This window comes from Salvelinus fontinalis, chromosome 19 (assembly GCF_029448725.1).
Source record: "Salvelinus fontinalis isolate EN_2023a chromosome 19, ASM2944872v1, whole genome shotgun sequence".
Classification (NCBI taxonomy): Eukaryota; Metazoa; Chordata; class Actinopteri; order Salmoniformes; family Salmonidae; genus Salvelinus; species Salvelinus fontinalis.
Genome location: NC_074683.1, coordinates 25,835,929 through 25,852,552, shown reverse-complemented (window position 1 = coordinate 25,852,552; position 16,624 = coordinate 25,835,929). Strand labels below are relative to the sequence as shown.

At 41.4% G+C, this 16,624-nt stretch overlaps 1 protein-coding gene across 1 annotated transcript in view; it reads right to left on the bottom strand.

Moving 5' to 3' along the window:
• LOC129816555 (titin-like) overlaps nt 1-16,624 on the bottom strand; it is a 176,349-nt gene that overhangs the window by 74,322 nt on the left and 85,403 nt on the right. Inside the window, 31 exon segments of the mRNA XM_055871143.1 lie at nt 144-443; nt 615-893; nt 995-1,300; nt 1,453-1,649; nt 1,747-1,852; nt 1,942-2,241; nt 2,975-3,274; nt 3,367-3,482; nt 3,631-3,817; nt 3,928-4,224; nt 4,336-4,623; nt 4,730-4,851; nt 4,941-5,118; nt 5,318-5,465; nt 5,657-5,808; nt 5,918-6,202; nt 6,298-6,412; nt 6,609-6,796; nt 6,882-7,184; nt 7,303-7,605; nt 7,724-7,993; nt 8,084-8,350; nt 8,469-8,593; nt 8,750-9,158; nt 9,273-9,551; nt 9,777-10,043; nt 10,225-10,491; nt 10,717-10,885; nt 13,318-13,415; nt 13,517-13,783; nt 14,821-14,944. Of these exon segments, the coding sequence (XP_055727118.1) occupies nt 144-443; nt 615-893; nt 995-1,300; nt 1,453-1,649; nt 1,747-1,852; nt 1,942-2,241; nt 2,975-3,274; nt 3,367-3,482; nt 3,631-3,817; nt 3,928-4,224; nt 4,336-4,623; nt 4,730-4,851; nt 4,941-5,118; nt 5,318-5,465; nt 5,657-5,808; nt 5,918-6,202; nt 6,298-6,412; nt 6,609-6,796; nt 6,882-7,184; nt 7,303-7,605; nt 7,724-7,993; nt 8,084-8,350; nt 8,469-8,593; nt 8,750-9,158; nt 9,273-9,551; nt 9,777-10,043; nt 10,225-10,491; nt 10,717-10,885; nt 13,318-13,415; nt 13,517-13,783; nt 14,821-14,944 (7,012 nt within the window).

Below are 16,624 nucleotides of genomic sequence, written 5' to 3'. Positions count from 1 at the left end.
CAAGGAACATTTCATAAATTCAATACACCTCTTTTGAAATGTAGGCGTGCTTGGAAAATAAAATTCACTTTAATTGTGAGCAAGAGTTGCACCTGTTTTTCAATCAATGTATTCCTTGGACACAAAATAAATATTTCACTCACGCTTCTGATCCTCTGCAATCACAGGGTTGCGGAGCTCAAGATACTCCCCACCACCAATCTTGTTGACAGCTTTGACCTGGAAGTAGTACTCTCCATTGGGGATCAGATCCTTGACAGGCCAGCTGACCTTGTTCTCTCCAGACATCATGTTGACAAAGGTCCTCCGGCCTGCCTCTCTGCGCTGTAGCACATAGTGGAGAACAGGGCTGCCACCATCATAGTTGGGAGGATCCCAGGAAACCTTGCAAGAACTCTTGGTGATTTCACTGGCAACAATGTCTTTGCAGGGACCGGGCAGGCCTGTCAAAATAAACATGGATATGAAGGGTCGATCTTGATAGTTGTAGTATGCCTGTACTAGTAACAAAATTTCAAATATTTTCTGGATCAAATATGTAAAATGTAATGATTACGCTATTAGGGACACCATGGAATATAATAGTATAGTAATATAATAGTATTGAAACGTACCAACAACTTTAACATTAATTGTTCCGCTGCTAGCTCCGAGGGAGTTTTCCAGGGTGACCTTGTACTGGCCAGAGTCTGCATGCAGACAGCTCTCGATCTCCAGGTGACAGGAGAGGTACTCCTGTCTGAAGCTCCTTCTCTCATCGTCCTTCAGCTCCTTTCCGTCTTTGTGCCAGGTGATCTTGGGTTTGGGCACTGCTCTGAATGGGATGGGGAGATGCCACTTCTCTCCCTCAACAATCACAATGTCCTTTGTTTGAAACTCAAGGGTTGGGATGCCTTCATGAGGGAAAAATATAATCAGATATCAGTATTTCATGCATTTCTGGGAAGGCTATTATTATGGAATGAGAAATATACATTATGGAAGGTTTACTTACAGTCAGGGTCCTTGGCATAGACCTTCTCAGAGATATCAGATGGCTCACTAACTCCAACAGAGTTGATGGCACGGACTCTCAGGACATATTGTTTCTCTGGGATGATGCCCTCCTCTGTTTTGTATTTGAGCTCCTTGATTGGGCGAGAGTTGATTCTCATCCACTTCTCAGTACCAGCCTCACACAGCTCGATATGGTAGCCAGTTACAGCACTGCCACCAGTTCTCTCTGGTGGTCTCCAAGCAATACACAAATGGTCTCTGCTGGCTTCAGTGAGATGAAGCTCAATTGGAGGAGAGGATGCACCTATAAAAGGCAATGCAGAGACAATAATTATAATCTTGGAGATGTGGGTTGCTTCATTGGGAACTAGACAATACCTAATAAATTACTCATGCAAGTCGAACAAATGTAACCATAAAACACAGTTTTCACTTTAAAAATGGATAAAAACCCACCTGTTGGATCTTCAATAGCAATGATTTCTGTTGGTTCACTAGGATGTCCAGCACCGGCCTCATTCTCAGCGCGGATCTGGAACTGAACCTCGGTTCCTTCAATGACGTCTGTCACTCTGTACTTGCAGTCATCCCCTGAGGTCTTACCACACTTTACCCAGCGGGTGCCAAGTTTCTCCTTCTTCTCAATGGAGTATCTGACGCACGAAAATATTCCCAAATGTTATAAACACGCTTATATGACAATATGACACTCTATGACACTCCTAAAAACTAAAGTTGATCCATCTTTACCTCAGAACTGGTCTGCCACCATCATTCTTGGGGGCGTCCCATTCCAGGTCAACATGTCTCTTTGACACGCCATTGACAGAGAGATTATATGGTGGTCCAGGGGTAGCTGAAAATAGGAAACAGTACTTAACAACCTATGCATGTTGTAAGTGAACAACAGTTACAGAATACTATACGCATAAACTATGATCTTACTATAAGTATCTTTAGCCATAATGGAGTCTTCCAGTTCACAGAATTCACTGGGTCCAACAGCGTTCTCAGCAGCCACACGGAACACATAGAGGGAGCCCTCATTCAGTGGAGTGACCGTGTACTTCAGCTCCTTCACAGTGGTGTCCACTGTCTGCCAGCCCTTACGCCTGACGTCCCTCTTCTCAACAATGTAGTTGGTGATGGGTGAACCACCATCCTTCTCTGGTACTGTCCACTTCAGCTCAGCACTGTTCCTGGTGATGGTGATGACATTCATCCAGCGTGGGGGTGTAGGAGGATCTGGAAAATGAATTGACAAGGATGAGTCATCAGAAACCATCAACTCAGCTAACCAACCATGACACACTGAAGAGCTTCAGATGGAAACTATCTCAGTCTGTGTGTCACAATGGACACCATATTCCCTATATACAGATGTAGGATCTTAATTTGATCACCCTGTTGCAGGAGAACTTTCATGCAAAGGAAATTTAAAACATGTAATGTATTTGAGGTTTAAAAGGGCTTCTGAAGTTTCCACTTTGAAATGTCAGACTTGATTTTCCCTTACAAAAAATGTAACAACCCCTACAAAAATGTTAATTGATTATAATCCACATAATAATTCACATTTCCTGTTGCTGCAGAATAATTTTCCTGCTGTAGCAAACTGGCTCAAATTAAGATCCTACATATGTAGTGCACTACTTTTGACCATAGCATTATAAACGGAATAGGATGCCATTTGCTTGTCTATGAAAAGCCAACCCGACATTTACTTCTGAGGTGCTGACCTGTTGCACCCTCTACAACCACTGTGATCATTATTTGACCCTGCTGGTCATCTATGAACGTTTGAACATCTTGATGAACAATCTGGCCTTGATGGCCATGTATTCTAATAATCTCCATTGCTTGCTGTTTGGGGGTTTAGGCTGGGTTTCTGTATAAGCACTTTGTGACATCTGCTGATGTAAAAAGGGCTTTATAAATACATTTGATTGATTGATTTGGGACACAGTCAGTTACTTACTGAGTCTCTCCTTGCACAGAACTGGATCACTAGGATCGCTGGGATCACTCTCCCCAGCGATGTTGACAGCAATGACCCTGAAGGAGTACTCCTGTCTGTCCATCAGGCCTCTCAGGAAGTGCTCCAGGATATTGATTCCCTCTGAAACACGGACCCATTGCTCAGTTCCACTCTTCAGGAGTTCAATGATGTAGCCCTCGATCTTGGCGCCACCATCGTGCTCAGGCTTGGTCCACTGCAGGAAGGCAGAGGTCTTTGCCACGTCTTTTACGCTTGGCTTACCAGGAGCCCATGGAGGATCTGTAGGAATAGAAGACATGTTGTTTTGGTCAATGACATCACATTTCATAAACGATCAATGGTCTGTTAACAAAACATGTTGGAAGTATTACCAATAGGATCCTTGACCAATATCTGGTCAGTTTCCTTGCTTGATTTTCCAGGTCCGGCAAGATTCTCAGCCATGACTCTGAACTTATACTTCTTCCTTGTGGGTAGTCCTTTGACTCTGCAAATCAGAAACAATCAAATAACCAACCCAACCATCAAATGAATAGCATCAACCAGAAATTAAATCAATGCGGCCATTACTGCCTTCAATTACCAAAATTGAAACATTACGGTGTTCATTACCTAAATGTATTCTAGCGCCTTACCTGTATGTTGTGTCTGTGATTGGGATCTTGTTGCATCTGATCCATCTGTTCTGATCTGGTTCGAACCTCTCAACCCAGTATCCAGTGATAGGACTGCCACCATCCTCTTCAGGCTCATACCAATTCAGAGTCAGGCCATCTTTAACAATATCAGAAGGCTCCAGCTTGGTTGGTGCACCGGGAGAATCTGAAAAACAGTTAAAGACAATTTTAGCAACAACCCACTGCACAAAATAATACTAGAAAGAAAATACCATTATATTGCCTGGACTAAATACAAACATAAACTTAACATACCGAAGGCGTATCTGGCAATGATTGGCATATGTTCCGCTGGCACACCAATACCAAACTGGTTCTCAGCGAACACTCTGAAGATGTACTCCTTGAAGGCCGTAAGGTTGAGAGCCTTGTAGTTAGTCTCTTTGACAGTGGAGGAGAGCTTGTGCCAGATTTCGCTGTCTGCGGCTCTCCTCTCCACAATGTAGTTGGTGACCTTTGCACCTCCATCATCTCTGGGAGGGTTCCAGGCCAGGAAACAGGACTTGTTGGTGATCTCAGAGATATCAAACGCAGCTGGAGGACCAGGCTTATCTGTTCAAGACAAATAGAAAACAATGTTAGAACATTAATATATTTTAAAGGAGTGTTTCCTCAGAAAAAGGTTAGACACTCCTCACAAAAAAAGATAACAAAATAGGGTACCTAGAATGTTGACATCAATGGTTGCAGTAGCACGACCACAGCTGTTGTGGGCTTCAATGATGTAGGTAGCTGTATCCTCTCTCGTTGTCTTGCTGATCGTAACGACGGAGTGACCAGGCTTGTCGTCAATAGAGACTCTATCATCTCCCTTCAGGACCACATCACCCATGGTCCATTTCACTTTAGGTAAGGGTTTTCCAAGAACATCAGCTGGAAGCTCAATCTTAGATCCAGCTTTGACGGTCAGTCCAGCAAGACACTTGACATCCAGAAGAATCTCTGGGGGGTCTATACAGAAAATGTGTTATACAGATTATACAGAAACATATTTCCGCCACTATGCAGGATTATTCACAATACATATACAAACATGGAGCATTTATACAAAACATACCTTTAGGATCAACAGCCAATATCTCATCTGTAGCCTTGCAGGGTTTGCTGGCACCCAGTCTGTTCAAGGCCTTCACGCGGTAGGCATACCACTGTCCCTCAATCAGACCAGTCACTTGCAATCTAAGAGAAAGTAAGATGTTAGTCTTTCAAAATGTACAAAATGATTTTTAACAACAAACTTGGAGCCTATTTTCTGTAGTTCCACTTACTTAAACTCAGGGACCTGATCTCCGCAGGATTCCCAGTTGTCTGTGCCACGCTGGCATCTTTCTATGTTGTAGCCCTTGATTCCGGTGCCGCCGTCCCACTTGGGTGGTTCCCAGGTCAGAAAGATGCCAGATGCTGACTTGTCCCTCCATTTCAGATTCTCAGGTGAGTCTGGCACAGCTATAATTCAAATTCCAAGTATCTAAATGACTGAGAACAGCTATAATTCAAATTACAGGTATCTCAATGATTGAGAACAACTAGAATTCAAATGACAGGTATGTCAATGACTGAGACATCAAAACAATAGATTAAGTTCCCTTCACTTGTGTGCACAGCGTAGGCATTGTCCTTGCTACTATACTTAGCGAATACTTACTGGCAGGGGAGGACACATTAACTGGCTCGTCAATGTAGGCAGGCTCTCCTGGGCCACACTTGTTGCAGGCAGTAACCCTGAACAGATATTCTTTGCCCTCAACAACATCAGTGACAGTGAACTCCTGGTCTTGAACACCAGTGATCACCTGGGGAAAGACAGTCAGTGGCACGCGTTATTCTATTTATCTTAATAATATTTCATGTATAACAGGGTACAAGCTGTGGCCAAAGAAAGAGTACAAAAGATTGTTTGTCCCAACCGGGACAAAGAGGACTAAATAAGTAAGTTATTACATGTATATTGCTGGGTGGTTTGAAGACTTATGTTCATCCATACCTTGACCCAGGTCTTGCGGGATACGTCACGTTTCTCAATCAGGTACCCAGTCAGAGGGCTTCCTCCATCATGCTCTGGTGCCTCCCACATCAGGTGCACATGCTGTCTGGTCACCTCGGCAACCTTAAAGTCTTTGGGTGCACTTGGGGATGCTGAACAAATAGAAAAAGAGAGATATGAAGGGAAAAGTAGGGACTTGCAGTTGACAATATAAAGATACAGTATGTTGTGTTTCACCACAAGGCTCATCACGTCACTTACCGATAACATTGACTTCAATCTCTCCTGAGCAACTGGTAATATCATTCTCCAGGGTCAGAGCGTATACACCTCTATCTGGACGCACACTTGGAGTGACGGTCAGTTCTACATAGGTACTCTTTGTAATTATGTAAACACGTTCACCAGCAGTGAGCTCCTTATCAGCAAAGCTCCACTTTGCATGTGGTGTGGGATATCCAGAGATAGGGACACGGATAGTAAGGGGATGGGGAACAATGACCTCAAGGCCATCCTTCAATCCACTCAGGTCCATTGTGGGGCCAACTGAAGATAGAAAATAATAATAATTGTTATGACAAATGCACAACATTTAAAGTGATGAACTACGTCAAGTTTAGTTAAAAGTTAACCAAATGTACCATGTGTATCATCAGCCAGCATGGGTCCCAGTGTGTTGGATGGGTCAGACACTCCAGCTGCATTCTCAGACATCACTCTGTAGTTGTATTTCTTGCCATATTTCAGGCCAGATATCTGAGGAAAAGAAGGAAGAGCCCCATTCAGAGTTGAGATAAGTGTGAGCAACTCAGACTTCCAAGTAAATGAATGTCAATGGGAGACTTCCATTCAAGTCAGAATACCACTCAAAACGTATGACAATTACACTACCAATATGATATGAAATCTCTAAGAAACCATTTAGCAACTTTTCATCTTATAGGATAAATACCTTGTAGGTGAGATCCTGGCAAAGCCTGGCGTTGCATCTGAGCCAATGGTTTGTTTCGTCCTCACATCTCTCAATGATGTAGCCAGTGATCATGCTGCCTCCATTCTTCAATGGGGTCTCCCATGTCAGCTGGACTGAGTTCTTATTCTGTTCTGAGGGCACCAGGTTCTGTGGTGGGCTTGGCCTCTCTGGAATAACAAAAACAACATGTTAGAACAGTGCATACATTTCAGTAATAACATTTCAGAAACTAAAATAACTGAAATAACTCACCAATGGGGTCCATGATCTTAACTGGATTGGTAGCAGCGCTTGGCTTTCCAATGCCAGCCTTGTTTTCAGCCTTGACACGGAAAATGTATTCCTTGTTCTCAATGACGTCGTTGATGATTGCACTGCGGTCTGTTGCTTTACTGATCATAGCCACGGCCCACTTCACAGAGGTCCTGTCACGGGACTCAATTATGTAGGAGGTGATCTCAGCCCCTCCATCAGACACTGGTTTTTCCCAGGAGACTGTGGCTCCAAACTTACTCACGTTTCCAACACTCACATCCTGAGGAGCATCAGGAACATCTGAAATATAACACAAGGTTGTAATTCACTTTTCTGGTAGGCAGTTCATTGTTGAAAACTGTTACTTTCAACAAACTTATACTGTATGAGGTGATACAATATGAAATATTTTGCTTACCAAACTTGTTCTTGGCATAAACACCAGGTTTCTCTGTCTCAATATTTGGTCCACTGCCCACTCTGTTGCGAGCAGAAACACGAAATAGGTACATGGATTCCCTCTGGAGTCCAGTCACAGTGTATTCTGGAGCGTCAGAGCGGTCAGTAGCAAGAGTCCATGTCTTGCGCTTGACGTCACGCCTCTCCACCACGTATGTAATGATCTTGCTGCCACCGTCGCTCTCTGGCTCTTCCCAGGCCAGACTGACCTCACCATCAGCGGTGTCAAGCACTTGAAGACTCTTCACAGGTCCAGGGACATCTGTGGAAGACAACAATACATTAATAAATGGAATCCATGAACAAAAACAGATTCCAAGAAAAATATCCTTCCCAAGAAACATCTATTCAAATATAAGAATGGATTGAAGGCAACTTACCAATGACATCCAGATTAATGAATGCCTCTCCCTGTCCATGTTTGTTCTTGATGACAACCTTGTAACGTCCTTGGTCGGACTTCTTAGGGTCCTTCAGCCTGTACTCTGTCCTGTCTCCAACAGTGTGGATGTTGTCCTTGGGTAGGCTGACATTATCATAGAACCACTCAGCTTCAGCTTTAGGATACGCGCTGTAGGGCACGAACATGACGATGGGCTTTCCAGCATCTGTTACTAAGCTCTGATCCATAGTCTTGATATTTGGCTTAGCTGTAGAGGGACAAACAATTATAAGATCAAAGAATAAAAGAATAGATGTATTGTGGAATCAGAGAGGATATAACAGTTATGACAACTTACCAGCCAGTTCCAATTTGGCTCTGGCATCCTTGTCTTTGGCGATGATTCTGTACTCTCCCTGGTCACGAGGCCTGATCTCACATACCTGGAGTCTGTGGACCTTGCCCTCGCTCATCATCTGGTACTTGTCACCCTGGACGATGGTCATGTTGTTCCTCAACCATTTTACCTCAACTCTGTCTTTGTTCAGTTCAACTTCATATACAACATCTGAGCCTGGAGGCTCAAACACATCCTTTGGTGGTCTGACGATCTCAACTGCACTCTCTGGAATAAACATTACAAACAAATAAAAAATATAATTAGTGAAACATTAATTCATACAGAACAGTTAGAAATATGGACTCACACAAACAGAATCATATAATGAATTCAAGAGGCTTGCCTTCAACGAAGAGATGGGCGTGTGATCTCTTTTCATCTACGCCACAGGAATATTCACACTCATCATCTGGTCTGCACTCCTTGATACGCAGCCTGCAGGTCTTGCCCTCTTTTTCAAAGACGTACCTTGTAAAAAACGAAAATGGATAATGTTACACTACTCCTTTCATTATTGAATTCAGTTCCTATGGTGGCCCTTAGGGGCAAAGTAGCTTTTAAGATTTAACAGTGACAGTAAAGCAACAGTGACCGTGCCTCATAGCAGTTTAAACGTGTTCCTACCTGGGTCCTTCTCTTATTTCACGTCCATTCCTGTACCATTTCACCTCAGCCTTCTCCTTGGTGAGTTTGCAGGTGAACTCAGCATTCTCAAACTCGGGGATGGTCTGGTCTTTGAGTTGTGCGGAGAAGTCAGTGGGGGCTTCACTAATGATCAGCTCAGCTGTAGACTTGTCATCACCAGCGATGGCGGTGTATTCACCTTCATCAGCAAGAGTACAGTCCTTGATGGTCAGTGTGTGCTTATATTGGTCCAACCTGTAGATTATGCGTTTGCTGAAGGTGATCTCCTGACCAGCCTTTGTCCATTTCAGAGTAACCTTCTGCCTGTTGACCTTGCAAGAAAAGCTAACAGTCTTCTTCTCCTGTGTGTCGCAGTCCTCAAGAGGTACAATGATCTTCAGACTCTCCTCTGTAGATCAAATTTTAAAAATCAGTTAGTCATATAGCTAACTTCAAACAAAAATAAGACATACTACTACATCAAATTAGCCGTTGGTAGAATCGATAACAAAACTATGTTCACCTTTTACTGTAAGTTTGCCAGAGCTCTTGGCATGTTCACCACGTTGGTTTGTCAATGTAATAGTATAGTTTCCTTCATCTGACGTCTCAGCATCCTTGATCCTCAGAGAGAACACGTTGTCTTTCTGGATCATGACAAACTTGCTGCTCTCAAACATGGTCTCCTCATTCTTCAGCCACTTAGCTTTAGCTCCCTCAGTGTTCACCTCACAGTTGAAGATGATCTCTTGTCCCTCTTTGGCTTCTGTGTCTTTGATTGGTGTGTTGATCCTGAGTTTTTCTGTGGAAATCAAAATTAAGGAAGTTAGTAGATGGAATGAAATATTTCGCCAAGGCTGCCTCAGGTAGTGCCACACAAGAATATTTTAGAAGATTACTTTACTGCCCAATTGTACACAAAGGTCTAACAGAAAATCTACTTTATCTCAACCCCTCCAAAAGACACAAATACACATACAGGTTGGTGAGGTTGTAATAGAAAAGAAAACCAACATTGATGACCTACCAAGAACAAACAGATCAGCTGTAGCTCTGGTGGTGCCAATGAGGGCAACATAGGCGCCCTCATCCTTGGGTTCAGAGTTCTTGATAACAAGTATTCTTCTCTTGCCATCACAGACAATGTCATACTTGTCCCCTTTTTCTAGCTCCTTATCATCCTTCATCCATTTGACAATGAATGTGTCTTTAGAGACTGAGCATACAAACTCAGCCTTTTCTCCCTCAACCACCTCCTGACTCTGAGGCATGGCGATAAACTCAGCAGCCAATTCTAGAAGAACAAAGACAGATTAGTGTATATGCTCTTAATTACACAAATACTTTACCTGCATCCCATGATTTGATTTTCATAACGGTACTGGTGTGTAGCCACTACCCAGGATATTTCACTTTCTCCACCTGATGGTCTTTAGCTGACTAAATTAAACAGAGCTTACGTCTGATTCCATTACCATTTATTTTCAGGTTTCCAGTTGTCTTTGAGCTGGACAGTTTGCAATAGTACTCTCCAGCATCATCTGTTTTGAGATCCTGGATGATAAGTATCCTCTTCCTGCCGTCTACGATCTGATCGTATCTTCCACCCTCGGGAAGTTCCTGGTCTTCCTTATACCACATGACATCAGCGTCTGCCTTCGACACGTCACAAATCATCTTCACACTGTCTGCTTCTGTTCCCTCCACGTTAGACAGGTTCCTGGTGAACGTAGCTTCTTCCTCTGCAAAGGAAATACAATATAACCGTCAAGGCAATATATTATGATAAGTCGATTACAGTATATGACATCAAAATTAATCTATTTTCTGAGTCCCAAATGGCATATAAGTGCAGTACTTTTGACCAGAGCCCTATATGAGCCCTAGTCAAAAGTAGTGCACTATATAAAGAATAAGGTGCCATTTTGGATGTACCTTTTGAGACAGAGAAAGTTTGTCAGACTCACCGACGACTGTAAGCATGCCGGAGGATTTGGAGACCTTTGCATCACATTCATATTCTGCTTCATCATCGAACACTGATTTGTGGATGATGAGGATGTGTTGGCGACCTTTGGCGATTATTTCATATTTCTTTCCCTTTCTGATTTCACTGCTGTCCTTCAACCAACGGACCTGTTTCCAGAAACAGTCATAAAACCAGACTACAATGACGGTATAATACTTTTAATATGTACTGATAAAGACTATGATGGAAACAAAGGGAGTAAAATGTAACAGCACACTAGCATGAAACACAGTGTAAGACAGGAAAGACAACTAACTCTCAGTCTTAAAGGTCCTGAACAGTCATTCTGAAAAATTAATTTTTCTCTCATGGCTAACTACCAGAAAGGTTGAAAAGACAGGCTGAGTCTTAAGGGAGCTTATATTCATGAGCTGACAGCTCATTGAAACACCTATATCAAGCAACTTGGATGCAGTGAGCAGAGTTGCAGTAAATTCATCAAGCTAATTTGGTCATACACAAAGCAACTCAAAAACACTGAAATTGCATCAATGATATCAATTTAATTGTATACATCTCCCGTTTGGCATGTCGTTTGTGATGCGGTTCACAGCAGCACTGACGGATGTGTTGACTTGACAACTGTGTCAGAGTTTGAACAACCCACCCACCCTTTTGTTCAATGCTGGCTGAAGACCTAGCTACCCAGTAACTAGCTAACACAGACACAGATGAAGGGGGAAACATATAAGTATATTTGCCATAGATGAATAGGATAAACACTTAATTATATTGGCTGACACCATACAGTAACATGTTGGCACCAGTAGAGTAGTTATCTAGCTATAAAAATCATACCCCTCTGCAAACACACCTTCTCCAATATTGGTTCTAAAATTAGTGTTAAGGTGATGTCTTAATAATGAATCCAAGTGTTTGACATGTGGGAGAGGACCAGTATCTTTATGATCAAACTTGATCAATGTACACTACCGGTCAACAATGAAATAACACATATGGAATCATGTAGTAACCAAAAACGTGATTAAGTTGAGAATAGCAACCCTTTGCCTTGGTGACAGCTTTGCACACTCACTCTGCATTCTCTCAAACAGCTTCATGAGGTAGTCACCTGGAATGCATTTCAATTAACTGGTATGCCTTCTTAAAAGTAATTTGTGGAATTTCTTTCCTTCTTAATGCGTTTGAGCCAATCAGTTGTGTTGTGACAAGGTAGGGCTGGGATACAGTCAGTCAACACGGAAAATGTCAAGAACTTTGAAAGTTTCTTCAAGTGCAGTCGCAAAAACCATCAAGCGCTATGATGAAACTGGCTCTCATGAAGACCGCCACAGGAATGGAAGACCCAGAGTTACCTCTGCTGCTGAGGATAAGTTCATTAGAGTTACCAGCCTCATAAATTGCAACCCAAATAAATGCTTCACAGAGTTCAAGTAACAGACACATCTCAATCTCAATAACAGACACATCTCAATTGATGCAAAGAAACCACTATTAAAGGACACCAATGAGAAGAAGAGACTTGCTTGGGCCAAGTAACACGAGCAATGGACATTAGACCGGTAGAAATTTTTACTTTGGTCTGGAGTCCAAATGTGAGATTTTTGGTTCCTACCGCCGTGTCTTTGTGAGACGAGGTATGGGTGAACGGATAATCTCCGCATGTGTATTTCCCACCATAAAGCACGGAGGAGGAGATGTGATGGTGTGGGGGTGCTTTGCTGGTGACCCTCTCTGTGATTTATTTAAAATTCAAGGCACACTTAACCAGCATGGCTACCACAGCATTCTGCAGCGATATGCCATCCCATCTGGTTTAAGCTTAGTGGGACTATCATTTGTTTTTCAACAGGACAATGACCCAACACACCTCCAGGCTGTGTAAGGGCTATTTTACCAAGAAGGAAAGCGATGGAGTGCTGCATTAGATGACCTGTCCTTCACAATCCCTCGACCTCAACCAAATTGAGATGGTTTGGGATGAGTTGGACCGCAGAGTGAAGGAAAAGCAACCAACAAGTGCGCAGCATACGTGGGGACTCTTTCAAGACTGTTGGAAAAGCATTCCAGGTGAAGCTGGTTGAGAGAATGCCAAGAGTGTGCAAAGCTGTCATCAAGGCAAAGGGTGGCTATTTGAAGAATCTCAAATATAAAATATATTTTGATTTGTTTAACACTTTTTTGGTTACTACATGTTTCCATATTTGTTATTTCATCGTTTTGATGTCTTCACTATTATTCTACAATGTAGAAAATTGTAAAAATTAAGAAAAACCCTTGAATGAGTAGGTGTTCTAAAACTTTTGACTGTTAGTGTAGAAGTAACAGTCATTTTTCATACTTTGGTCATCGTACTTTATCTGGTTTCCATCAAATATAAACCAAGCAATTTCATGAAAAACATGATTTTGACTATTCATGACCTTTAATATTATATTTTGTAATTCCACATGCAACTATATTATATTATTCTAAAAAATAAGAAGGTGTGTTTGTATGTGCATGTATTGTGTGGGGGGTGGGGAGAGTGGTAGGGTGGGGGAGGTGAGGTGAGGGGTGAAGGATCAGGAATCAATACCTTGGCATTTTCGCGCGATACTTCGCATTCAAATCTGGCAGATTCCTTTTCTTTGACCTCAACATCATGGAGTGGCTTAGAGAACTCAACATGTGGAGCTGTAAGGACACAGTCATAGTGTTACTACACCAGTATGGCAAATACACCAAAGTCTTTACAAACAAACTATATGAAAGGTTTTAATCAATACTTTACTTACGTTCAACGTTAAGGAAGCAAGAGGTTTTGAATTCTGAGGCGTCGCAGGTAAATGTTTTTGAATCATCAAGAGTGCAGCCATGAATGATGAGTTTTCTCATGCGGCCATCGGCAACAATGTCATATTTCTTCGTTTTGCGGATCTCCTGTCCATCTTGGAACCAACTGACCTCAGCGTTTTCCCTGGAGACTTCACACTCCAATGTAGCAGTGGCCTCTTCCTCAACTGTCTGGTCCTCCAGAGGTTTGGTGAACTCAACTGGTGGTTCTGTGAGGTCACACATTAATTACACTTGACTCGTGCTTTACATATCGTAACAGCTTAGGAAGCCAACAAAATAATTTTACCAAATTCTATCACTGTCACCAACTACTTTTATTGTTATAGTCCTTCTTAAGATTAAGTGGCCTAAAACCTATGTTTTGACTTTGTAGTTACAGTTACAGTGTAGGCTACACATTATGGTACATAATTCCTTCAACCTGTTTGTTGTTTGTACAATTACACATTTACACTTTTCATACATTTGTAAACAAACTTAACATCATGGGGACACCTTTCTTCCTTCTAAAATAATTGGTTTAGATCACACCATTATATTGTGATATTGCAAGGGATATCACTATATCGTAATTATGCAAGGCATATACTGTTTTATACTTCTTTAGTGCATCTTAGGAACACTTATGTACTGTTACAAAAGCATACATGACTGTGTCTCACAGTCTCTCAACTCATATTTAATGCATACTTCTTTGCTGATGGGCAATCAACCGTGGATGGGATTCCCATTGAATTCAGACTGGTTGGGTAGGCTCCCAGAACATTAACACCTGGCCCACTTACATTGTTGTCTGTGCTTTGCATAGCAAAGACAATTATTGTCTAAAAAACATCTAAATCCATGTCACAATGTACTTACAATGATCCCACTTTACATAAAATGGCCTAAAATATGTGGCTTTTGCATTTTTACCTTGCATTTACATAGGCAGGTGGAGTATGTTACCATGAACCTGGTCTATATAGCAGCTTCCATAGTGGTTTATCAGTCCAATATGCTTTATAGTGTAAATATTTTAACTATATTGTTGTTTAACCTAATCATATGCACAATATCGTACCACAAATGAATTTGAAGAAATCAACCAATTAGGACCATCGAAGCTTGACAATTATACATTTGGAATGGAAATAGAAACCAAGTGTCCATGGGGGGCAAGAATCCCAACTACAACAGCAACCAAACACCACAAACAGTAATAGCAACCTATCATTCACATAACACACATAGATTAACCTACCATTCACATGTAGTCTGGCCTCAATCTGGAAATCCTTTGCAGTGAGTTTAATTTCTCCATCTTCTGAAATCTTGACATCTCTGAGAGTCAGCGTGTGAGTTTTGTCTTCTGCTCGGGTGACCACCTGTGCAAATCAAGCAGTTTGATAAATCAGATGGACGGTGATAGCTATGCAGGGTCAAGCTATTTACTTCTTCCCGTGAATGAACATCAGCAGCTGGTGACAAGTGACCGAAGGCTCCCTGAGGGAACCCTAGGCTCAATTTTAACTCCAGTTGCACCCTGACTCTTCCCTTTTACCAGAGGTTTGGTAAGGTGGTTAACTAAGACCAAATTTCCCCAGTCTTTTACAGTAGGTGTTCCATAAAGTCAAAATGTTCCTCTTGAATGTAAACAATATAGGTTTACTGTTTACAATTGGCTCATTCATCCCCCTCCTCTCCCCTGTAACTATTCCCCAGGTCGTTGCTGCAAATGAGAACGTGTTCTCAGTCAACTTACCTGGTAAAATAACGGTAAAAAATAAAATAAAAAAATAAAAAAACAAAAAAAACTGCTTATGGTGCAGTGGTACAGCAATCACAGTCAACATAGGTTCTATACCTTTCCCCCATTACAAATAGTCATGATATGCCTAATGACATAACAACTATGTGAAACCATGAAGACCATGGCAGTTCATTCACAGGCCTTTGACAAATGGTTACAGTATATACAAGTTATTTAGCTATCTCTGTTGCAAGGTAGAATATATATTATTTTAAACTTAACTTTAAACAGCCACTTTTAAAAAACACCTTCAGACTCTTATATTGATTTCATAACAGTGCAAATGACACCACATGCAATCATATTTTCCAAACAACATTTGACAGCATAAATCATCATGTTTTGGACTATTCAGCCATAGCCACAATAAAATAATAGCCTACATATTCTGAATATATTATTCTAAATGTAAGATTTTTAGTGGAACAAAAGTAATCACAGTTATCCTCAAAATAATAAAATGTTCGCTAACATTGTATATGGCAACACATCAAATTATCAAGGATGTGAATTCAACCATCATTAAAATAGGTAAGAGGACCCATATAACTGTATGTAACTGAAGGGCAAACCAGGCTACGCAACATCGTAAATCAACCTATCATATAACATTTTCACACCTCAAACACACTGGAATTAATTCAATAACTAGGCTAGACAATATACATAGGTATGTAAGGACCTAACAAATAACTCAAAGCAATTCAAAGCCAATTTCTACATGAAATTACAACACATGTTTCATATTTAAAAATGATAACTGTCAAATAACTCTTCAAGCCACCTGCCATTGGACACACACACTTGAAGCAGTTAAAAATAACTAGAAGAACGCTTGCAGGGCAGAAAAGCCCTCCTGCGTTATCTCAAAACCCGGATCAAATCCCCAACTGGAATCCTGATCCTCACAGGTCCTTATATGCAGAAAGCATGTAGGTTGCACAAGAGAACATTAAAACCAAAATGTAAATAATGCAACATGACAAACTGGCTAAGATCCATTTCAATTCAAGACAATTTAGAATAAGATTAAGTAAAACCAAGGACAATGTTTCAATCTTGTTAAAACATTAAAAGTATTTGGGATATGAGAATACGCTATAATCCAGGTAGTAAATCCCATGACAACAGGTATTTGTCTGCCGTATTGGAAAAACTGTTGTTCATAAGTACAATTCAAAGTCTTGGCATGTTTCCATATCAATTACTTAAGGGAGTGTCAGTGTTGTGGTAACATAAATATTTCAGATGATAC